This window comes from Nerophis ophidion, linkage group LG11, assembly GCF_033978795.1.
Source record: "Nerophis ophidion isolate RoL-2023_Sa linkage group LG11, RoL_Noph_v1.0, whole genome shotgun sequence".
Classification (NCBI taxonomy): domain Eukaryota; kingdom Metazoa; phylum Chordata; class Actinopteri; order Syngnathiformes; family Syngnathidae; genus Nerophis; species Nerophis ophidion.
In genome coordinates, this window is record NC_084621.1 from 65,880,637 (window position 1) to 65,907,265 (window position 26,629).

At 38.9% G+C, this 26,629-nt stretch overlaps 1 protein-coding gene across 4 annotated transcripts in view; it reads left to right on the forward strand.

Annotated features, from left to right (window-relative positions):
- Positions 1-1,190: 1,190 nt before the first annotated feature.
- ubr5 (ubiquitin protein ligase E3 component n-recognin 5) overlaps positions 1,191-26,629 on the forward strand; it is an 83,746-nt gene continuing 58,307 nt past the window's right edge. For 3 of the 4 annotated variants that reach the window (XM_061916515.1, XM_061916516.1, XM_061916518.1), the window contains exon 1: positions 1,191-1,458. In XM_061916515.1, the coding sequence (XP_061772499.1) occupies positions 1,397-1,458 (62 nt within the window). In that variant the 5' untranslated portion in view covers positions 1,191-1,396. The remainder of the gene's footprint in view (positions 1,459-26,629) is intronic. The other variant, XM_061916517.1, reaches the window with a different exon arrangement.

Genomic DNA, 26,629 nt, shown 5'->3' on the forward strand with positions numbered 1-26,629 from the left:
GTTGGACGTGCCCTAAACACCTCCCTAGGGAGGCGTTCGGGTGGCATCCTGACCAGATGCCCGAACCACCTCATCTGGCTCCTCTCGATGTGGAGGAGCAGCGGCTTTACTTTGAGTTCCTCCCGGATGGCAGAGCTTCTCACCCTATCTCTAAGGGAGAGCCCCGCCACACGGCGGAGAAAACTCATTTCGGCCGCTTGTACCCGTGATCTTATCCTTTCGGTCATGACCCAAAGCTCATGACCATAGGTGAGGATGGGAACGTAGATCGACCGGTAAATTGAGGGCTTTGCCTTCCGGCTCGGCTCCTTCTTCACCACAACGGATCGGTACAACGTCCGCATTACTGAAGACGCCGCACCGATCTGCCTGTCAACTTGTAATGTAGTAATTTTGTGAGTTTATTCAAATTTGCTTTCTCAAATTTTGATTTGAGGGGGCAAAACATTTATTTAAGGGGGCTCTGCCCCCCTCTTGCCCCATGCTTAGTAATAAAAGTCTCAATTGAGAACCAGTGGGCTTCACGGTGGAAGAGGGGTTAGTGCGTCTGCCTCACAATACGAAGATCCTGCAGTCCTGGGTTCAAATCCAGGCTCGGGATCTTTCTGTGTGGAGTTTGCATGTTCTCCCCGTGAATGCGTGGGTTCCCTCCGGGTACTGACATGCACCTGGGGATAGGTTGATTGGCAACACTAAATTGGCCCTAGTGTGTGAATGTGAGTGTGAATGTTGTCTGTCTATCTGTGTTGGCCCTGCGATGAGGTGGCGACTTGTCCAGGGTGTACACTGCCTTCCGCCCGATTGTAGGCGCCAGTGCCCCCCGCGACCCCGATAGGGAATAAGCGGTAGAAAATGGATGGATGGATGAGAACCAGTGGTATAATATACTATGAATAACTACCATGTTTCGAAAAACAACAAGTTATTTGAAATAATGATAAGCGGTAGGAATATTTGTAGCTGGGAGAATTTTTTGCATCTTTCGTGGCATTATTTTGTCTCATCGTCAAATCCAAAGCAATTTATTTTACTGACTAAGAAAAGCTACGTAAAATACATCCACGCCCTTTCAAAGACACACATGCCCTTTGTGGAGGTGAAATGTTAATGAACGAAATGTTTTAATTGCCTTTCCTGTCGAGTCCGATCCGTTTCCTGTTCGTGCTCGAGCACCAGCCAGCAGGGCGCGTGCATGTGCGCCAATCAACACACAAGAAGCCTGCTAGAGTTAAGATGGCGGCATGTGGGTGAGGAGGCTGGGATCTAAACTCGAGGGTTCTCGCCATTAAAAAAAAAAGAAAAAACGATTCCTATGAATCCACAAAATTACAGTCATCGAAGCGACATCGATTTCCACATCGTTCACACAGGCCGGGTGTGATTTGGGAGCGTCCTCATGACATCTATACACTTCGTGGTGCACCCGTTGCCCGGGACCGAAGATCAGCTCAATGACAGGTATTTTGTCGCGGCCCGCGGAGAGGAATGCTGTTCCCTGTTTTGTCCCCGGTTTGTGGCGACTGGCGGGGTGGTCGACGTGGACATTGTCACGGCCGTCAATTGCTCCTCGAACGCGTCAAAATGTACTATCAGCGTCCAGGCTAGGCCCGGTGTCTTGGACGATCCTTTAGCCGTGTTGCTGCTAGTTAGCCCCGTTAGCGCACGTTAGCTCCCCGTGGATGCTAACATGCTAATATGCTAACAGGCTAGCAGCTTCTTGCAAGGATTGGCTCGCAGTCGAAGTTGAGACGGACAATGCGGGTTGGGGGATGGGTTAAAGAGAGGGAGATAAGGCTCGCAACACATGTCGTTGTCCGGACAAAAATGAGAGCTATTTCCGCGTGTATTACACGTCAACGAGTTTGACGTGCATCGATATTTGTTATTTTCTGCGTGTCTCGCTTAATAATCCATACCAATGAAGGAGCTAACGGTAGCTCACGTAGCTCAAGGCGAGGGGTTCATAAGACACGCTTTTGTTGAAGTCATGGTTTATTTTGTTGGTATTGAATGTTCATGTGGGTAGCATCGATTTGTTTTTCTTTTGTTAACCAGTCCGTGTTAATGCTGCTCTGCATACATTATGTTGGGAAAGTGGTTTCATGGCAGTAGTGTTGATGAGCTCAGACACAAGTCTTTTGAATGATGCTTGATTGATATTAAATTGCGTTGCCGTCCAGACCAGATAATACGTTTAACTGCACAATACACTAAGAAACCGCATGCACATGCTTGCACCATAATACTTTAGGACGATTTGGACACATCTGGACTTAAAATAGGAATAAACAAACATATTCTTACAACTCAATGATTGGCCAGGGTTGATAACAAATTTTGCTCGACCCACAAATTACTGCCGATAAACTATATTGTTGTCAACATTATTTTGAGAGCAAATAATAAAATCATTATACATTAAAATGTAAAATATACCCATTAAAATGCAACAAACTGGTATTTCTTGTATGTTTTAGTATTGTGTTTGGAAAGCCATCCATCCATTTACTACCGCTTATTCCCTTTGAGGTCGCGGGTGGCGCTGGCGCCTATCTCAGCTACAATCAGGCGGAAGGCGGCGTACACCCTGGACGACAAGTCGCCACATCATCGCAGGGCCAACACAGATAGACGGACAACATTCACACTCACATTCACACACTAGGGCCAATTTAGTGTTGCCAATCAACCTATCCCCAAGTGCATGTCTTTGGAAGTGGGAGGAAGCCGGAGTACCCGGAGGGAACCCACGCATTCACGGGGAGGACATGCAAACTCCACACAGAAAGATCCCGAGCCCGGGATTGAACCTTGACTACTCAGGACCTTCATATTGTGAGGCAGACGCACTAACCCCTCTGGCACCGTGGAGCCCTGTATTTGGAATGTAAACTTTTAAATACCGAAGTTAAAAAAACAAACAAATACTTAAAAAAATGTTGGCAAAAAATGTATTTTGTTTTTGAATGTTCATGTGGGTAGCATCGATTTGTTTTTCTTTTGTTAACCAGTACGTGTTAATGCTGCTCTGCGTACGTTATGTTGGGAAAGTGGTTTCATGGCAGTAGTGTTGATGAGCTCAGACACAAGTCTTTTGAATTATGCTTGATTGATATTAAATTGCGTTGCCGTCCAGACCAGATAATACGTTTAACTGCACAATACACTAAGAAACCGCATGCACATTCTTGCACCATAATACTTTAGGACGATTTGGACACATCTGGACTTAAAATAGGAATAAACAAACATATTCTTACAACTCAATGATTGGCCAGGGTTGATAACAAATTTTGCTCGACCCACAAATTACTGCCGATAAACTATATTGTTGTCAACATTATTTTGAGAGCAAATAATAAAATCACTATACATTAAAATTTAAAATATACCCTTTAAAATGCAACGAACTGGTATTTCTTGTATGTTTTAGTATTGTGTTTGGAAAGCCATCCATCCATTTACTACCGCTTATTCCCTTTGAGGTCGCGGGTGGCGCTGGCGCCTATCTCAGCTACAATCGGGCGGAAGGCGGTGTACACCCTGGACAAGTCGCCACATCCTCGCAGGGCCAACACAGATAGACGGACAACATTCACACTCACATTCACACACTAGGGCCAATTTAGTGTTGCCAATCAACCTATCCCCAAGTGCATGTCTTTGGAAGTGGGAGGAAGCCGGAGTACCCGGAGGGAACCCACGCATTCACGGGGAGGACATGCAAACTCCACACAGAAAGATCCCGAGCCCGGGATTGAACCCTGACTACTCAGGACCTTCATATTGTGAGGCAGACGCATTAACCCCTCTGGCACCGTGAAGCCCTGTATTTGAAATGTAAACTTTTAAATACCGAAGTTAAAAAAACAAACAAATACTTAAAAAAATGTTGGCAAAAATGTTTTGTTTTTGAATGTTCATGTGGGTAGCATGGATTTGTTTTTCTTTTGTTAACCAGTACGTGTTAATGCTGCTCTGCGTACATTATGTTGGGAAAGTGGTTTTATGGCAGTAGTGTTGATGAGCTCAGACACAAGTCTTTTGAATTATGCTTGATTGATATTAAATTGGGTTGCTGTCCAGACCAGATAATACGTTTAACTGCACGATACACTAAGAAACCGCATGCTTGCACCATAATACTTTAGGACGATTTGGACACATCTGGACTTAAAATAGGAATAAACAAACATATTCATACAACTCAATGATTGGCCAGGGTCGATAACAAATTTTGCTCGATCTACGAATTACTACCTATAAACTATATTGTTGTCAACATTATTTTGAGAGCAATTAATAAAATCACTATCCATTAAAATTTAAAATATACCCTTTAAAATGCAACAAACTGGTATTTCTTGTATGTTTTAGTATTGTGTTTGGAAAGCCATCCATCCATTTTCTACCGCGTATTCCCTTTGAGGTCGCGGGGGGCGCTGGCGCCTATCTCAGCTACAATCGGGCGGAAGGCGGCGTACTCCCTGGACAAGTCGCCACATCATCGCAGGGCCAACACAGATAGACAGACAACACTCACACTCACATTCATACACTAGGGCCAATTTAGTGTTGCCAATCAACCTATCCCCAGGTGCATGTCTTTGGAAGTGGGAGGAAGCCGGAGTACCCGGAGGGAACCCACGCATTCACGGGGAGGACATGCAAAATCCACACAGAAAGATCCCGAGCCCGGGATTGAACCCTGACTACTCAGGACCTTCATATTGTGAGGCAGACGCATTAACCCCTCTGGCACCGTGAAACCCTGTATTTGGAATGTAAACTTTTAAATACCGAAGTTAAAAAAACAAACAAATACTTAAAAAAATGTTGGCAAAAAAAGTATTTTGTTTTTGAATGTTCATGTGGGTAGCATCGATTTGTTTTTCTTTTGTGAACCAGTACGTGTTAATGCTGCTCTGCATACATTATGTTGGGAAAGTGGTTTCATGGCAGTAGTGTTGATGAGCTCAGACACAAGTCTTTTGAATGATGCTTGATTGATACTATATTGCGTTGCTGTCCAGACCAGCTGATTTATATAAATACGTTAAACTGGACAATATACTGAGAAATCGCATAAACATGCTTGCACAATAGTACTTAAGAACGATTTGCACACATCTTGGCTTAAAATAGAAATAAACAAACATATTCATATCACTCAATGATTGGCCAGGGTCGATAACAAATTTTGCTCGACTTTCAAATAGGGCTGGGCGTTATTGGCTTTTAATAATATCGCGATATTTTAATGCCATATTGCGATATACGATATATATCACAATATTTTGCCTTGGCCTTGAATGAACACTTGATGCATATAATCACAGCAGTATGATGATTCCATGTGTCCACATTGAAACTTTCTTGTTCATTCTGCATTAATATATGCTACTTTTAAACTTTCATGCAGAGAGGGAAATCACAACTAAGTCAATTGACCAAAACTGTATTCATTAAATACTCTTCATTCTCTCAAGGGTAACTTTTTAAATGAAATAACAAGTTAATAGTGTTGCTACCTTTTTGTAGTAACACTTCTGCTGCATACTTTGCATTGATTGATTGATACTTTTATTAGTAGATTGCACAGTACAGTACATATTCCGTACAATTGACCACTAAATGGTAACACCCCAATAAGTTTTTCAACTTGTTTAAGTTGGGGTCCAGGTCAATCAATTTATGGTACAAATATATACTATCAGTATAATACAGTCATCACACAGGTTAATCACCAGAGTATATACATTGAACAGCATGTGGCTGTTGTCTGCTGAATATCTTCCCACTTGGAGCCAAACCACCGCCAGATGATGGATCCCCTGCTCTTTATGTTGGGCATTTATTGTTCTTCCTCCATTTGTGATAAGTTTCGCACCCTCTCTCTCTCTGATCGGCGAGAGCTACGACGCTAGACTCGCTAGAGTATGTGACGTATGTAAGAAGGCAGGCTTGTTTTCCATATCTGTCAAAATGAGAGACGAGAAGGAGTGAGAAACGCCTGTTGTGTGATGCCGGCAGCTAAGAGCAACTCAACCTGCTTCAGCTAACGTTAGCTCTCGGCGAGAGTGTGTGACGCTACATGCGCGACAGTATGTGACGTATGTAACAAGGTGGGCTTATTTTACGTCTCTGTGAGAAGGACAGACGAGAAGGAGCGAGACACGCCAGTAATGTAATGCACGCAGCTTAAAGTAACGGTGTGAGAACATATAATCGAATATTACGATATAGTCATTTTCTATATCGCACAGAGACAAACCTGCGATATATCGTACATATCGATATATCGCCCAGCCCTACCTTCAAATTACTGCCGATAAACTATATTGTTGTCAACAGTATTTTGAAATCAAACGATGAAATCATAATACATAAAAATTTCAAATATACCCTTTCAAATGCAACAAACTGGTATTTCCTGTATGTTTTAACATTGTGTTTGGATTGTAAACTTTTAAATACCCAAGTTAAATAGAACAAAGAAATACTTAAAATTATGTTGGCAACATTTTTGTTTTGTTGTTATTGAATGTACATGTGGGTAGCATCGATCGTTTTTCTTTGTCAACTAATACATTATTAAGTTAAAGTACCAATGATTGTCAGACACACACTAGGTGTGGTGAAATTTGTCCTCTTTGACCCATCCCCTTATCCCGCCCTGGGAAGTGAGAGGAGCAGTGGGCATCAGCGGTGCCACGCCCGGGAATCATTTATGGTGATTTAACCCCCAATTCCAACCCTTGATGCTGAGTGCCAAGCAGGGAGGCAATGGGTCCCATTTTTTTTATACTCTTTGGTAGGACTCGGCCGGTGTTTGAAATCCCAGCCTACTGATCTCAGGGCAGACACTCTAACCACTAGGCCACTGAGTAGGTCAGTTATGTTGGGAAAGTGATTTCATGGCAGTAGTGTTGATGATCTCAGACACAAGTCTTTTGAATTATGCTTGATTGATACTAAATTGCGTTGCTATCCAGACCAGCTGATATATATATATATATATATATATATTTTTTTTTTATATATATATATATATATGTATGTGTGTGTGTGTGTGCACAATACACTAAGAAACCGCATAAACATGCTTGCACCATAATACTTTAGGACGATTTGGACACATCTGGACTTAAAATAAAAATAAACAAACATAATCATACAACTCAATGATTGGCCAGGGTCGATAACAAATTTTGCTCGACCTACAAATTACTGCCGATAAACTATATTGTCAACATTATTTTGAGATCAAATGATGAAATCATAATACATAAAAATTTCAAATATACCCTTTCAAATGCAGCAAACTGGTATTTCTTGTATGTTTTAGTATTGTGTTTGGAAAGCCATCCATCCATTTTCTACCGCTTATTCCCTTTGAGGTCGCGGGGGGCGCTGGTTCCTATCTCAACTACAATCGGGCGGAAGGCGGTGTACACCCTGGCCAAGTCGCCACCTCATCGCAGGGCCAAAACAGATAGACAGACAACATTCACACTCACATTCACACACTAGGGCCAATTTAGTGTTGCCAATCAACCTATCCCCAGGTGCATGTCTTTGGAAGTGGGAGGAAGCCGGAGTACCCGGAGGGAACCCACGCATTCACGGGGAGGACATGCAAACTCCACACAGAAAGATCCTGAGCCCGGGATTGAACCCTGACTACTCAGGACCTTCATATTGTGAGGCAGACTCATTAACCCCTCTGGCACCGTGAAGCCCTGTATTTGGAATGTAAACTTTTAAATACCGAAGTTAAATAAAACAAACAAATACTTTAAAAAATGTTGGCAAAAAATGTATTTGGATTTTGAATGTTCATGTGGGTAGCATCGCTTTGTTTTTCTTTTGTTAACCAGTACGTGTTAATGCTGCTCTGCGTACATTATGTTGGGAAAGTGGTTTTATGGCAGTAGTGTTGATGAGCTCAGACACAAGTCTTTTGAATTATGCTTGATTGATATTAAATTGCGTTGCTATCCAGACCAGCTGATATATATATATATAAATACGTTTAACTGCACATTAAAATAAGAAACCGCATGCACATGCTTGCACAATAGTACTTTAAAACGATTTGCACACATCTGGCCTTAAAATAGATCAATCAATCAATGTTTATTTATATAGCCCTAAATCACCAGTGTCTCAAAGGGCTGCACAAACCACAACACAAACCACAACGACATCCTCAATAGAGCCCACATAAGGGCAAGGAAAACTCACCCCAGTGGGACGTCGCTGACAGTCACAATGATGACTATGAGAAACCTTGGAGAGGACCGCATACGTGGGCAACCCCCCCCCGCCCTTAGGGGACCGAAAGCAATGTGTGTCAAGCGGGTCTACAAACAAAATAGAAACAAACATATTCATATTACTCAATGATTGGCCAGGGCTGATATTTTTTTTTTTATTGCCGATAAACTGTATTGTTGTCAATATCATTTTGAGACCAAATAAACCAGTGATGAAATCGTAATACATTTAAATTTCCAAATATATCCTTTTAAATGCAACAAACTGGTATTTCCTGTATGTTTTAAGACTGTATTTTGGAATTTTAAATACCCAGATTAAATAAAACAAAGAAATACTTTAATGTTAGCAAAAATTGTATTTTGTTATTGAACGTACATAAATCGATCGTTTTTCTTTGTGAACTAGTACGTGGTAAACCTACTCTGCATACATTATAAAAGTGATTTCATGGCAGTAGTGTTGAACTCAGACACAAGTCTTTTGAATTATGCTTGATCAATTCTAAATTGTTTTGACACTATTTTTCGTTGCCGTCTTTTCCAGACCAGCTCATTTATACAAATACGTTTACAGTGTTTCCCACAGGTCAGGCATCTATTTGTGGTGGTGTGGTCGGGCGGCGTGGGGAGGATGGGTGGCAGCGGCGGCGGCGATGACCAAGAAGAACGCGGAGTTGGAATATAATACTTTATGTACACATCTATATACATATTTATATAATATGTAACTACAAGCTCCATTCACAGACAGAGTCCCATTGCTTTTATGAGTGAGTCAAAAGCCCGAAAATTTTTAATTTTATTTATTTTTTTATACTTGTGGCGGCCGTAAATCTTTCGTGGCGAGCAGCCACAATTAAATGAATGTGTGGGAAACCCTGCATTTAACTGCACAATACATGAATAAACCGCATGCACATGCTTGCACCATAGTACTTTAGGACGACTTGCACACATCTGGACCTAAAATAGAAAGAAACAAACATATTCATATCTCTCAATGATTGGCCAGGGTCGATAACAAATTTTGCTCAACTTTCACAAATTACTGCCGATAAACTATATTGTTGTCAATATTATTTTGAGATCAAATGATGAAATCATAATACATTAACATTTCAAATATACCCTTTCAAATGCAACAAACTGGTATTTCCTGTATGTTTTAATATTGTATTTGGAATGTAAACTTTTAAATACCCAAGTTAAATAAAACAAGCAAATACTTAAAATAATGTTGGCAAAAAATGTATTTTGTTATTGAATGTTCATGTGGGTAGCATCGATCTTTTTTCTTTTGTCAACTAGTACGTGTTAATGCTGCTCTGCGTACGTTATGTTGGGAAAGTGGTTTCATGGCAGTAGTGTTGATGAGTTCAGACACAAGTCTTTTGGATTATGCTTGATTGATGCTAAATTACGTTGCTGTCCAGACCAGCTGGTATGTTAAATACTTTTAACTGCGCAATACACTGAGAATCTGCATGCATATGCTTGCGCCATAGTACTTTAGGACAATTTGCACACATCGTGGCTTAAAATAGAAAGAAACAAACATATTCATATCACTCAATGATTGGCCAGGGTGGATAACAAATTTTGCTCAACTTTGACAAATTACTGCCGATAAACTATATGGTCAACATCATTTGGAGGTCAAATGATGAAATCATAATACATTAAACTTTCAAATGCAATAAACTGGTATTTCCTGTATGTTTAACATTGTATTTGGAATGTAATCTTTTAAATACCCAAGATAAATGAAACAAACAAATGTGAAGTGAAGTGAATTATATTTTAATAGCGCTTTTGTCAAAGTGACTCAAAGCGCTTTACATAGTGAAACCCAACATCTAATTTTTACATTTAAACCAGTGTGTGTGCCACTGAGTGCAGGTGGGTAAAGTGGCTTGCCCAAGGACACAACGGCAGTGACTAGGATGGCAGAAGTGGGGATCGAACCTGCAACCCTCAAGTTGCTGGCACGGCCGCTCTACCAACCCAGCTATACCGCCCCAAATACTTAAAATAATGTTGGCAAAAAATGTATTGTGTTGTTATTGATGGCCGTAGTGTGTCAATGTGAGTGTGAATATTGTCTGTCTATCTGTGTTGGCCCTGCGATGAGGTAGAGACTTGTCCAGGGTGCACCCCGCCTTCCGCCCGAATGCAGCTGAGATAGGCTGCAGCAACCCCAAATGGGACAAGCGGTAGAAAATGATGGATGAATGTACACGTGGGTACCATCGATCGTTTTTCTTTTGTCAACTAGTACGTGTTAGACCTACTCTGCATACTTTATAAAAGTGATTTCATGGCAGTAGTGTTGACAAGCTCAGACACAAGTCTTTTGAATTATGCTTAATACTAAATTGTTTCGTCCCAGAGGTGACACTATTTTTTCGTTGCTGTCCAGACCATCTGATATATAAATATGTTTAACTGCACAATACACTGAGAAAACCACATGCACATGCTTGCACCATAATACTTTTTATTTTGTTATTAAATGTACATGTGGGTACCATCGATCGTTTTTCTTTTTCAACTAGTACATGTTAATCCTGCTCTGCATACGTTCAGTTGGGAAAGTGATTTCATGGCAGTAGTGTTGATGAGCTCAGACACTAGTCATTTGAATTATGCTTGATCGATACTAAATTGTTTTGACACAGTTTTGTGTTGCTGTACTTTCCAGACCAGTTTATTTATATGAATACGTTTAACTGCACAATACACTGAGAGAAACCGCATGCATATGCTTGCACCATCGTACTTTAGGACGATTTGCATGCATATGGGCTTAAAATTGAAAGAACCAAACATATTTATATCACTCAAAGATTGGCCAGGGCCGATAACAAATTTTGCTCGATCTACAAATTATTGCAGATAAACGATATTGTTGTCAACATTATTTTTGATACCAAATTAACAACTGATGAAATAATAATGCATTAACATTTCATATATACCCTTTCAAATACAACAAACTGGTATTTCCTGTATCTAGGGATGTCCCCATCCAGGTTTTTGCACTTCAGATCCGATACCGATACTGGCCTATCCGAGCATGTATTAAAGTTATTTAGCCTACCTAGTTGTCAGATTCATGTTGAAAAGGGTTTTTGTACTCTTGATAACAACTAGCCAGCTGAATTAGGTGAGTTTAAATAATACACAATGGTTGGTATTCAAAGATGAACACAAAATAGAAAAAAATATACATGACAAACAGAAATGGCATCATTAAACAGTAAAAAAGTGAACAGTATAAAGTGCAAATTATGCTGTAAACATTATTTAAAAAAGCAAAACACACAAACAGCCTAAGTGGGATAAAATGTCTGTAACTCAACATCAATACTTGCTCTTAAACAAGTGTAAACTTAAAAAAAAAATTAAAAAAATATCTACACCTTTCAATTGTTTGCCCCAGTCAGGGGGGGGGGACAATTGAAGTCCAAGCATAATGGGGAGATTCTTTCTAACAAAGACGAGCACTTCAAGATGTTCAGGTGTCCGCCTGCTCCTGTGTTCATCAATCATGAGTGCTAAAAAGCCTCTCACTCTCAAGAGTCATTAAAATGTCTTACAACTTTACCACCACGCTTGACTTTGTGGCATGTTTTGCACTCCACCTCTTCATCTTTTCCGTTTTGTAGGGTAAAATAATCCCACACAGCTGACATTTTTACCGTAACTTTTAATTCACACGCCCGTCTTAACGGTTAGAACACAGACCTGTAGATGTATTGAAGGTGTGCTGGAAAATGCGGAACGAACGTAGGGAGCCGCAGAAGAGTAGAATGTATTATTTAAATCGGTGCGTTGAAAAACACGGACCAGATTTAAAAAAAACTGGATCTGGATCGGCATTTTCCAATACTGCCGATACGCATTTTTTGGCAAATATCGGTGGCCGATCCGATCCAAATATCTGATCGGGAAAACCCTAGTTTTAACATTGTATTTGGAATGCTAATTATAGCAAACATATACTTAAAATAATGTTGGCAAAAATTTGCACTTATATAAAAATCACAACAAAAAGCAATCAGGTACTTTCTTTCTTTGTTAAGCAGGAGGTGAGGGATCCTCAAATGCACACAACCAAAATTATAATTAAAATGTCTAAGGTAATGCCACTCATTGCTTACAGAAATTAGTCCATTTTATTTGTTTATTTAGGATAACTAAAATGTATTACCTTCTATTTACAGTACGACCATAAACAATTCTACTGTAATGAGAAATAAACGTTTATGTAATTTAGAATGCTGTCCTGCATTATTACTATCCATCATGATTACATTACATTATAGACACTTTATAGTTTTTATCGGTTATTTCTCCAGTTTAAGAACATGAGGTTGACAAAAGCTGTAGTGTGTCTGCCTGAAGCCACATATCATTGCATATTGTTCTAATGTGTGGCACCTTGAGACAAAAGTATGTTGACTGACAGTCTATAACTAACATGTCCCCTTCACTTGTTATTTTGGCCTTTTTTTGCATTCATACGTCTAAAATATGACAATTGTAAATCTAAACACAATTGCAGTTTTGGAGAAAAATCGCAATTCGGCTTTTTCTCAAAATTGTGCACCCCTAGCTGTTATCATACTGCTTTTGAGCGTGTAGTGCAAACACCCGCAGCTGCTGAAACCTATGCTAAAGAGTGAGGGCTCTTCCTGCTCGTAACAATGCATGCATATGATGCTTATCAAGGCTGAAAAACTTGCAGAGTTCATTTTCATTGATTGTTTTGATAATTGACTTATCAAATAAAGGCCCAGGCCTACTCTATGAGATGTTCTACTCTGCAGACGAAAGGGTTGAGAAGTCCGACTGTTTTTAGACTGACATTGAGTTTAAGAGCTAACTATAGACTGCAGACAACAAAGCTCTTGGGTGATACTAACCCAACGATTTGTTCAAATTGGACTGACATGAACTAGCACGTTTTAATAATATTAATAGACTTTTTTTCCCCTGCCACTTATGACGTTACTATCTCAGAGGGGTTACGGCTGTTAAATGTGTTTCACTTCATGCTTAAATCACCATGTGCTGCCAAACCCATGTGCTGTTGTGGAAGCAAACACAGCAAGTAAAAAGGCAGATATTGACCGTTACATTTACCCCATGGAGCAGTTGGATGAATATACTGTTGCATATTGATTGTTTAGTTGACCACCAGAATTTTATTATGTAATGCTTGTGCAGTAGGGAATCAGTAAAGTATAGTTTATATACAGAAAATATATAAGGTTTCTTGGACTATTTGTTTAAAAATATTGTATTCATATGGGTTATATACATTTTACAGTACTAGATTGTGCCAGTCAGCTGTATGCATCTGAATTCATTTCAAATAGGAATGCAATGATAAATGGTATAATGATACACCACGGTAAAGTTTCCCTCGGTTGGTATTATCGTTTTAAATTAAATTGATCGTAAAACCGTGATTAATAACACTTTAATAAACACACTGACCGGTGACACAGAAAATTTACTGGAGAAGCAAGCTAGTGTCAGCTAACTTAAATGCTAACATGAGTACAAGGCACATTAACCTCTTTCATCGTTGAAAACCACATCTCCCAATCTAAACTTGAATGAACTTACTGTTTAAGAAACTAAGATATTCAATGGTGCACACTTTTTTAGACAGAGATTCGTCGATACTCAAAGAAATATGACAAAAGGAAGTGAATTTTTGTGACGCCACACACACTGGACGTGACGCACCCATCACACGTTATTGTCATTAACATTAAGAAAACACAAATTTGCAAATTAAAACAAAAAGAAGATAAACTTATTTAAACACTGAAATAAAAATGATATGGCTTAACCTTTACTTTTTGAGCACATTTAACAACAATACTATGATAATAATAATAGCCATGATAATTTTGAAGACAATAAATAACCTTTTATATAAAATTTTCATACTGTTGCATCCCTAGTTTCAAATATTATTGTCATATTTGGGGATTGAAAATCATTTTTATGCATAACTTAATTTTGTACACATTTTACGTTCTTAATAGTTTTTCTATGTTGCTCTGAGGCATGTAGTGAGTCATCTGTGCACACCATTAATCGACATTGAGGTTTTAATTACTGCATTAACCAAACCACAGTTGGCTGAAGTTTCTATGTTTTCCTCACCTTTTGTCTTCGTATTAGAATTGTTGACCTTCGTGTCATGTCAAATGTGTTTACAGAAACAGCCAGTTTGTCAGCGCTGCAGCCGATGCAGTCAATGTGTTTTATAAATAACACCATATGCGTTGTATCACTGTGCAGTATTGTTGTGAAGGATCTACAAAAAGTTTTCACAGTGACAGTGTAAAATGCCTTAAGGAATTTCTTTGGTGACAGCGGTATGAGGCTTGTCCACTTAGTTTGAAACAGGTGGACAAGGCTACGACATTCAGTCAAGGACGGTGTAATAAATATTTTTGAACGTAGATTATTGCATGCTGCTGTGTTGCAAATTGAGACAAGAATATGTTGACTGACAGTAACAGGATTTCTTTCACTGATGAAATTAGCTGTTTTATGTATTTAAATGAATGAAATATAAAAATCACAAATTGAAACGCTATTGTTAATTTGGGCAAAAACTGTGGAATTAGTTTTTTTTCTCCAAATCGTGTAGCCCTACTGTTCATCAATCCCCATGACGACTGACACGCTCCTTGTTACTATGTTATTCACAAGCGAAGAAGATCAAACCGGTTGGGGGACTGCGTACATCTATAAGCGTACAAATAAATAATATAAAAGTTGAAATAAGTCAATATTTTTTCAAAGTATTTGATTTAAAAACAATGTTACCACTTTAATATGTTTCAGAATGTTCTCAAAAGAAGACATTTTTAATATGTGACATGACGCGAGCACATTCCCGAGTAGAGAAACCTATAAACAACCCTTTTTTGACAGCAAAACATTTTTGCATACACAATGGAATGAATACAGAGTATAAATGGTATGTGTATGTTAGTCGGTGTGTAGACAACAACAATAAAAAACATTCATACAAAACTTCCACAAAATTGTTATACATAATTTATTTAATCCATTTAGACTACACAAGATGTATTACTAAAAAATTGACCAATCAGGATTTTTCAGGTTGAAGGATGCCGATGACCGATATTTGGAGCTGATTTTAATTTACAGTAAAAGTAACATACCGGCATTTAAAATTTAGAATACTATTATTCCAAACCCCAACACTTAGCTTTGTTTGAATGCCTAAATAAAGTTTATTTAAAAACAAGTAAATACAAACAAACTAAAACTAAAAGTCCCTTGAGTTAATAATAAATATCTCCCTGAAGTTTTGTACTCCTGAAATTTGTGTACCCCTGCCATACAAAAAGCTGAAATATGTATCCCTTAATAACATCACCTGTGATTGACAAAATTATTTCTAAATTCACAAGTTTTGACATTGGGAGATTATTAGCAGGCTGATCCCCTAGCAATATTACACTTTATTACAAAAAAAAGTTCCAAAGACTTTGTCATGCTGCGATATAAAGTACAAAACGTAATGTACAGATCATCAAAAGCATTATTTAGGTAGAAATATCATAGGTTACATTATTAACATCTTTATCAAGGTATGATCGTAACACTCCACAGTATTACTACGGGGGCAATGATTCGTTTTAATGATTTGATTCGATTTTTTGTGGTTGCTAATACGATTCAGGAACAATTTATTTTAGAACGTTTGATTTGAAATAATTCAGTCATTTGAAATCGATTCAGTAACTTTTTAGCAAAATAAATCAAGCAGTGTGACTGCATTCACATCTTATTTGAATGAAGTGCAACCAACATTTTAGGTTGAATTAACAAGAGGAAAACTTTTCTGCTTTCATTTTCAAATTTAAAATGTTCATCCATCCTTTTTCTACCGCTTGTCCGTCTTGAGGTCGTGGGGCGTGCTTGAGCCCATCCCAGCTGCACAAGTCGCCAGCTCATCGCAGGGCCAACATAGATAATAAAGTTACATTAACAAACGTTTTAATCGTAGATTTACCTGCTAAATAAAGTTCTCTGACCCAGCTATACAGAATCTGATGACGGACAGGGTGCCAGGTGTGCGGGAAGCAAGTATGCCGCATCATCCCTGTTGATGGTGTTGGCCCCTTGCTTCCTAATTTCCATAACCATTGATCTATCTGTAGTATTTTTGTTTCTGATGAAACCACCTTTCACGTTGTTGTTTTTCAAAAGTTGGTGCGTCACCGTAACTCCTCCACTGTCACATCCGTTTTGTCAGTCACGTCTTTGTGGCTTAAAGATGTGTTGCGGCTTTAAAGCATTGTGTTTTCCTCCTTGTTGTGGCTTTTGCGATCACAAGGCTGTACGCTTAGCTTCTTCACTAGTAGCACCGGTACTACTAAATGAAAACAAATAAGTAGCATAGAATTTTAAATTTTTTTTTGTAATATGAAATGTCTTAAATATCACAATTTCTTTATTAACACTCAAACAAGGTACATATGTGCACTTATACATATAATCACAATGCCATTATCAATTGTTAAACTCCTAATTGTTATGCATTTTTAAGCATCTTACGCACAAACTCACGGACACACACATATACTATAACGGCATATACAAAATATTTCAGGAATGTAAATCCGGCACGACAACTCTGCTTTGCTGTTTTGCAGCTTCTCAACTATTCTCATTCCTCTTCGTGTGTCCCTGCAATGAAAGTAGACTGAGTTCAGTTTGAGTTCTTTAATCTCTCTTTCACCCATAAAAACATGTTTCTACTTTAGCGGACTGTTTCCATATCGATCATTTGTGTAGCTTCGTTTCAAGTGATTCACAAATGCGTCTGAGGTGCTAGAAGCTAACCTATGTCATTAAGTTTTTACATTACTCTGCTCGTAGTAAGGTTACTGGTAGTTGTGATGTTTATTACAATTTTGGGAGAGTTTTCATGTTTCTTCAACACATCCATATACTTTCTCCGCCATGAGTTAGAATAGTCTGCAAAATACCTCGGCTTCTGATTGGCTCGGCCTCTTACCGGTGAGTGGTTTGCGTAATCAGCTCAAAATACAACGGCTTCTTAAACGTTTGCGCTTTGAGTCACCAATCAGATGGAGCTGTGGGCAATTTGAAGTGTTTCGTCAAGAGGATTACCGTATTTTTCGGACTATAAGTAGCAGTTTTTTTCTTAGTTTGGCCGGGGGTGAGACATATACTTCGAAGCGACTTATGTGTGAAATTATTAATACATTACCGTAAAATATCAAATAATATTATTTATCTCATTCGCGGAAGAGAGGAAGAAAATGTCAGCAATCGTCACATACATGTCAACCAATAAGAATTCGGCGAGGGAGGGTCATGGCAGAAGTGCATTGTGGGTCATGGAATGCTAACTGCTATATGCTACTGCCGTAGCTATTAAAATGGATAATTTCATCGTTGGCGGTAACTTATAAAAACTGAGAAGGGCCGAACAAAAATGGCACCGAAAAGGAAATCATGTACAGCAGATAACAACACACTATCAAATAATATTATTTATCTCATTCGCGGAAGAGACCAAGAAAATGTCAGCAATCGTCACACACACATCAGCAATGGTCACATACATGTCAACCAATAAGAATTTGGCGGGGGAGGGTCATGGCAGAAGTACATTGTGGGTTATGGAATGCTACTTCCGTATTTATTAAAATGGATAATTTCAACGTTGGCGGTAACTTATAAAAACTGAGAAGAGCTGAACAAAAATTGGACCGAAAAGGAAATCATGTACTGCAGATTACAAGCTTGACTTAGTGAAATATGCAGCAGAAAACGACAAGAGGAAGCAGCGCACACCTTTGGAGTTGGCAGCGTTGTTTAGAAGCGACATCGAGGAAGAAGATTTCATGGGATTTATTGATTAGGAGTGACAGATTGTTTGGTAAACGTATAGCATGTTGTATATGTTATAGTTATTTGAATGACTCTTTCGATAATATGTTACGTTAACATACCGGGCACGTTCTCAGTTGGTCATTTATGCGTCGTATAACGTACACTTATTCAGCCTGTTGTTCACTATTCTTTATTTATTTCAAATTGCCTTTCAAATGTCTATTCTTGGTGTTGGATTTTATCAAATAGATTTCCCCCAAAAATGTGACTTGTACAGTACAGTATATATGTTTTTTTTCCTTCTTTATTATGCATTTTTGGCCGGTGCGACGTATACTCCGGAGCGATTTATAATCCGAAAAATATAGTATTTATGATATGTGCACTTTTAGATTGTGCTTGTTCTCTTTAGGTCCAAAGTAAAACAAAATAAGTTGTTCTAGTTGTCTTTTTAAGTTATTATGCTATGAATTTACCGGTCCGGGCCACGTGAGAATTGATTTTCCTCCATGCGGCCCCAGAGCTAAAATTAGTTTTGAAATCCCTGCTCCAGACACTTAAAATATTCTCAACAAAGTACATTGTACAATAAGCAGCAACAATTGAAAATATGGCAAAACGATAGACATATGTTAATAGTGATTAATAACAGATTTGTTTTTAATGCATGTATACATTTTTTGAGTGTTTTTTTTTTTTTAAGAAAATCATTTAATAGCAGATTATGTGACGTCATGGTGACCACGACCCTAACCACGCCCCCATTACAGGTATCTTGACAATTGAGGGGAAACTCTTGACACATACAATATACATTCGAGTGAGTGTGTGTCCAATGCCATAGATTGCACCCTGTCTTGGTTGACCTATTTATTCAAATAGGCAAACCGCTTCAGTGTCAAACAGCTGGGCAGGATTACAGCTTTTTATTTCATATGAAATGCATTCAGTGTGTGATGCAAAGTGTGTTCTTATTGGTCTACTTGCTTTATGTACTATACTACATTATAATCTCACTGGAAATAAGTGTATGTGCATTTACAGTTCATCTTCTTTATCCATTCTGCTCTACTTTCATTTGTACTTGATTCTGTCACTGTACTTTAAGCCTTAAGAAAAATGTATTCATATTAGTGATATTTGTAGACTCAATACAAATTGACAAAGCAAACATGCATCATACCTGATTTGATTGGTTGATTTAATTAGTTTGTTCAGGTTGTCACATACTAAATAGTTTCCCCATTGTTCTGCCAATCGCCAATGCCCAAGTATGAACACCTGAATAAGAACACTGCAAATTCAGTTTCCCCTGCCATCATATTAAGGAGTGTCCACGCATCTTTCTTAAGCTTTTCATGGTTGCAACCATGATAAAAATAAAAAAAAGTTTATATGGTTGTTGACTTGGCCAAAGGGTTTAAATATCTCTGCAAGGACTGAGGAAAAAGTGCAAGGCCAGGTCAAAAAGCTGTTGCTTGTGTGCATAGATGAGAACCAGCTAGCAGTTGATAACATTTCGGAAGTGATCATTTGCAAAAAGGCTCATCATTTACATGGCTACTTGATGTCCGGAAGTTACCATGCTGTAACCAGTACAAAAGCACAATTTAATGCGAGCTGTGGGTATTTAGAAAAGTTTAAAAAGTAGAGCCAGCATTCACCATGTTGTGCGGCGGGGCGGGGCTGCTAGATTCTGCACAGGGTTTTTTAAAGCTAATTGAGAGGTTATTTTTTGAGAAATAGATATCTAAGGGGATTCATATTACAGTTGAGGAGAAGGCACTACCAGGACAATAGCCAATTAAGGATCGCATCACACTAGTAGTTTGTACTAACACTAGCAGTGACTAAGATGAAGTTAGGATTGCTTACCACTCCCAGACTATTAAAAAATGCTACAAATATTTAGAAATTTTACCAAATATGAGCAATATTGTTAATATAAGCGCTAACGCAGACAGCTTATTTTAGCGAAGCATTGATGGCAGTGAGCTACTGCTAGTTCACGCTGCTATTGTTGACACACTGAGCCGGTGACTACTTCTGCTTCATCTCATACTTGCTAAATATTCATTTTAGATTATAATTTGTGCATCTCTCACTTGGCCATGGACCGAGAGGCGAAAAGGACACTAGTTGCGGCCTTTCATGAGGCTTATTAATGCAAATGCGATTATGTGAGCGTGCCATCAGACGGCATCCCAGCAAGTGTGGAAATTGAACAGTAAGTGTTTGGTTTATTATGGTTTATTGTGGTTAGTTTGTATGTTTAGCACCTAACAATGTTGCTGGATACTAAAGTGTTTCAATAAAGCTACATCTGTTTAGCACTCAGCTTCTAAAACTTATTGTTCATCCTCCTTGTGTTCGGAGTATAAAACATAAGGTTCTGGATCATAATATTCCCAAAGTAATCATTGTTGGCTTTCACAAACTATGCATTATTTGTATTTTTAATGATGGGGAAGGGATGCCTGGTTCCTAACTTTATGTCACGGATCACGTGACTGACTTTCTCATTATCTTTCAAAATGGCTCGAGAATCTCTGTGAGATTGATACTGTTTGGTCATATCTATTTACTCGCAAACTTTGTAAGTATTTTGGTGTCATAAATTAGATCTATCTGATAATAGCTTCAATAAAGAGGCAACTTCTTTTTCCATTCTACGGGTACTTTGATTAATTCTTAAATTGCGACAGGTCAAACCAATATTTAAAACAATAAACGTTTATCCATTAAAACAGATAACATATAAAGACAAACACTCAGTGAAGCATAAAAAAACATAAAACATGCAAAATAGTGTTTTTTTTAACAGTGTATTTTAGGTTTAAAAAAAACAAACAAACTTGTGCTTGGATTTCAGCATGTGGTTAAGTATTGGTTGAGCACATTCAACACTACCGCGATAATAAACGTAATAGTTTTGGTCACAACCATATGAAATTTTCATATCACTAATCCCTCGGACCTTATGAATTAAATTTCAATGGAGTTGTGAAATTAGCCACGTTACCAAACCCTGGTCTTCAACCACACTAAACAAATTTGGGCTTACTAAATACACTTTGTCTGTGGGATGTACATTCAGCTATTTTTATCTCTTTTTAAATCTAATATGACACTGCTAAACAGCAACACAGGTGTTGGTTGTGGTGAATTCAGATCAGAGGACTGCATTTGTTCAGTTCAGCATTGGGCAGTAGAAGGTGGCAGTTTGGCAGTAACTGTTTAGTGTTGTAATGTCATCACCGGTTTAATGGTAAGCCTACTGTAATTGTTGATCTCCACAGGATGCACAACACTAGTGATACATAGCTTCTACGGAACGGCACAACTATCTGCCGTTAGGCAATCCCTAGCACTGCTCTGTTGCATCTGTGAATAATCATGTGATAAGGTAAATAGTACGGAACGTCTCCAGCTTTGTCGTCCATCAATACCCACAGGCAGCGCATCTGTGACGGCATTAAATTGACTTGACCCGTGGAAAAGACGACACGCACGCAGATTTAATTTAACTTTTACAAACCAGTCCTCTGCTTCACCGGCGCCTGTATCAGCTGATATTTAATACAGGCCCCTGTATAGCTTCCCAGGATATGCCCGTATATGCTTTTTAAATGTTGGACATCCCAAATCAGCATGTCTTCATCAATTAGTGTCAACAAGGGGAAATTACATCTGAAAACCTTTAAAAAGTTGACTTAATGTCCGTCCCCTCCCATTCGGAGATTTCAAAGGGTTAAATACGATCCGTCTTGATGACGGAAGATTATTTCTTGCATATAAACCGAATATTTTACTTTGTTTTTCTACGTGACTTTCCATCCAAGACAAGCAGATTTTTAGCTAAATTGAGCCGCCGTGTTGGGGCGACCGGCAATAATAGAAGGTATGTATATACTTAGCGCAGGAATGCGGAACGTCACGCCATCTTGGTGCCTTTACTTGGCAGTGGAAACGGACATGTTTAAAAGAAATCTTCCACCGTGGCGATGAAGTTAAGCAGCCGTTTTGCATCCTGTCGAAATGAAGGGTAATTATTTTTGTTGTAGCAGTTACAGCTGGCAATTCAGTTTTGTTTAATGACAAGGTTTTGTTTTTTTGTTCGATTAAACTTGATTTTTTAAAATATTTACCATAAATAGTTTTTGCATGAAGCAGGTTTAAACGATCATGCATGGTTGTTGTTTTTTGTCGTAAATGATCTAAAAGAGTAACGCAAGTTTTCTGGAATGTCCTCTACAGTACTTAAAAAGTAGACATATTAAACCACATTAAACTATAACCTGAATGCCTAACAGTGTAAACCTTGGCCCAGCAAGCAACAAGTGAGGTCTCTCATCCTCGACACTCATTCCCTGAATATAACATGTTTAATTTTGTCACATCCATACTTGCATTCACGCATCAGGTTTCCCCCCAGGTTAACAATATTCTTGTGTCGTGCGTGGCTATGAGTGTGGCGTCATAATATAATTTGCATACTTGACAATGATACAATTTTGTAACAATGTCCCACAGGCTATATACCAGTGTCAGCTTCTGGTCTTTTTACGTAACGGAAGCTCATTTTCAGCTACTCTCCAGACACGAGTACAGGTTCCAGTAACAAATAAAATATATAAAAAAAGCTAGATTTTACACAAAAAACGTCATTTTCGAGATTGTGTATTTCTTTTTATTAACGCGGCACAACAAAATTAAATTTGAAAAAATGCTTTGGCAGTGGTTCATATTTCAAAATCACTGATTTTCTCATTTTGCTTTCATTTTGCTGTTAATCAAAAAGGGATTCAGCCTCAAACGGATCATCAAATCGTCATGCGGAAGCCCAGCGTCTCGGTCAGCCGAGGGCAAGCCTATTCACTTCCAGAGACACTCGTCTGTGGGCAGCAAAAAAATTTGCATTTATCCAATGACAGTTTAGTCTGGTTGCAGTGAAACAACCAGCTCTATGCTCCCCCATTGAGATAATGGATTCTCCGCTTCAACATTGCCTAATGCAGTGTGACGCTATCACAATGATTGATAAAAAAAAGTTGGAACGCATTCTAGCCCATGTTCTCCCTAATTTTCCATGTGTCTTGAGCAAACGCACAAACGTTTTGAGCATTTCTTATACCACATGTGGGCAACATTAGCGTCACACCGGTCCCAAAGCTGATAAAAGTTAAATGTTTTAATATAATAATCAAAGAACAGCAGAGATTTCCAGTATATTATTTTTCTAAAATAAATAATTTGGCTCACTGACAGTGAAAATAAAATAAATCGTGTATGATGCATGTCTGGGTGGGGGTCCCACTTTGGAAGGATTTGAGACACGTCCTTACCGCTTTCAAAGATTACATTTTGTACACCTTAAAACTTTAACATTTTGCACAATATTGGTTCGCCGAGCTCAGTTTGGAGTAGCTGTACACCAGGCAGGAACAACAAATTGCCAATTTTAAGGCCTACTGAAACCCACTACTACCGACCACGCAGTCTGATAGTTTATACATCAATGATAAAATCTTAAGATTGCAACACATGCCAAATACGTCCTTTTTAGTTTACTAAATTGCAATTTTAAGTTTTGCGTGATGTATCCTGTTGAAAACGTCGCGGTATGATGACGCGTGCGTTTGACGTCACCGGTTGTAGCGGACATTTTTTTCCAGCCCGATCCAAGCTATAAGTAGTCTGGTTTATTCGCATAATTACACAGTATTCTGGACATCTGTGTTGCTGAATCTTTTGCAATTTGTTCAATTAATAATGGAGAAGTCAAAGTAGAAAGATGGAGGTGGGAAGCGGTGTATTGCAGCTGCCTTTAGCAACACAAACACAGTCGGTGTTTCCTTGTTTACATTCCCGAAGGTGAAGCCTAACTATGGAACAGAGCAGTTAAACGAACATGGTTCCCGACCGACCACATGACAACCGGCAGGTTTCGGTGAGAAAATTGTGGTAATAAGTCGGCTCTTACCGTAGACATGAGCGGAGCTTGCGTCCTCCTGCAGCCGCGTGGCTTTCCTCAGAGGCACTGGCGGTCACCACACCCGTGGCCACACCTCTCCGACTTTCAGGTACCATATAATCCCACTAAAACACTAACACAATAAGCAGATAAGGGACTTTCCAGGTTTATCCTAGTAAATGTGTCTAATAACATCTGAATCGCTCCCACTGCCCTCGCCTTTTTTTTTCTTTTTTTTTTTTCTAGTCCTTCACTCTCACTATTCTCATCCCCAAATCTTTCATGCTCACTCAAATTAATGGGGAAATTGTCGCTTTCTCAGTTCGAATCGCTCTAGCTGCTGGTGGCTATGATTGTATGCAATGTGAGGATGTGAGGAGCTCTACAACCAGTGACGTTACGCGCACATCGTCTGCTACTTCCGGTACAGGCAAGGCTTTTTTATTAGCGACCAAAAGTTGCGAACTTTATCGTCGATGCTCTCTACTAAATCCTTTCAGCAAAAATATGGCAATATCGCGAAATGATCAAGTATGACACATAAAATGGACCTGCTATCCCCGTTTGAATAAGAAAATGCCATTTCAGTAGGCCTTTAACTACTGCAAAAATCTCTCACCCTCTTTATGGGGAGTTCCAGCTCCTCCTGTCTGGTTGGAGGCTTAGACTTCCAAGATCTCAGTATAGGAACAGCTTTATTCTAGCCGCAACTATTTTTTTTTTTAAGAAAATTATAGCTACATTGCACATATTTGTTTATTTTTATTTATTTATTAATTCTTGGTAATATCTATTTGTCTTTTATTAACTTTACTTTGACTCTTAATTGTTCCTGTGACTTTTTTTCTTCTTTTCCTGGTCCCAGACAACATATTGAGTACTTTGTCATGTTGAGATTTGTTTTGTTTTAATGCTTTTGTTTATTTTAATGTATTTGCAACTGTCAGTCTCCATTTTACACTGCCAAACAAATCTACCTTTGGGTACAAATAAAGTCACATCGAACCTTACTGAGTTATTTTTAGCATGTATGTAATCTTGTAAGAACATTTCAATAATAATACCCATAAAATAACATTCTTAATACATGACACTAAAATCAGCACACGTGATTTGGGACTGTGTGTACTTTTAGATTGTTCAGCAAAATTAATAGGTAGCATGCAGCATGTAACCGCATGCTGTTAATTGCATTGATTGGCTGCATGCGAACCGCATGATAGTATAATAACCTGGCAGTTGCAGTTTGTGTGGTGGTAGAGTTGTCCGATTGTTTTTGTGGCGTTGAATACATCACTGGCTGTGTGTGCGTCTTTTGGCGCAAATTAAACAAGGAGACCAGTCGCTGTCTTTATGACATATAGTTTGTTTGTATTGATGTGATTATGGCAGAAAGTGACTTGTTATACTGGACGTAGTTTTGTTGCTGATGGTTTTTTTGGTGTGGTCAGGGACAAAAATAATCAGTATTACTTAATATAATGATTGTTGATGCAGACCACATTCTTCTCTTCCTCAGCAGACGTCATGGTTTTTACCTTTTGTGATCAATTGTTGTCAACTGTCCCTCCTATAGACTTGCATTGCAAAATGGTGAATGATAAATTGTTTATTTTGTTTAGAGTTTAGGTTGGATTTTGTGCGCTGCAGAGATGTTTTGTGCGCAGAGGACACGGGAGCATTGCGCAACTGCCACATTAGAGGAAATATTGATTCTAGCACATATTTAGTCAATGAAATGTAATGAGCGAGATTCTTGAGCGAGAACAGAAATCCACTGTACAAGCTCAGAGAATGTGCATTGCTTGTGCAAAACCTTGGAAAAAGCTTATTCCATTGTTTGCAACTACTCAGTGGCCTAGTGGTTAGAGCAGGGGTGCCCATTACGTCGATCGCGATCGACTGGTCGATCTCGGAGGGTGTGTCAGTCGATCTCAAGCCAGGTATTAAAAAATAGACATAAAAATGAGCAATCATCAATCATACCAAGACTTCACTTTCGTCAGTTGTTTGACATTCTCGGCACCCGAGGATCTTGTGAGATGACGCTGGCTGCTGCGAGCTCATATTTAAGAAAAAAATCACTAACAGGGCAGACGCAGAGAAACACATTTTATTTCTAGAGACTCCGTACCTACTGTCAAAACTCTAAAGACCGACTGCACAGTTCCTGTCTTCACCATAAAAGACCTGTTTCATCCTGCCTGTGCTAACAAAATAAGAGTCTCAGAAAGCTAGCGTGCACAAGCTAGCAAGCTACGGAGTTTGATGCCAATGTATTTCTCCCCCGCCCTCAGCGACCGCTTTCTCACTTGCTTGCCCACCCGCACACTCACTGACGTCAGTCACCTGCTGCCAGACATTAAAGGGCCACACACATATGCTACTCTCATAACAAAGTGTTTAAAAAGGAGTATGCAAGTTGGACAAATGAGATGCCAAA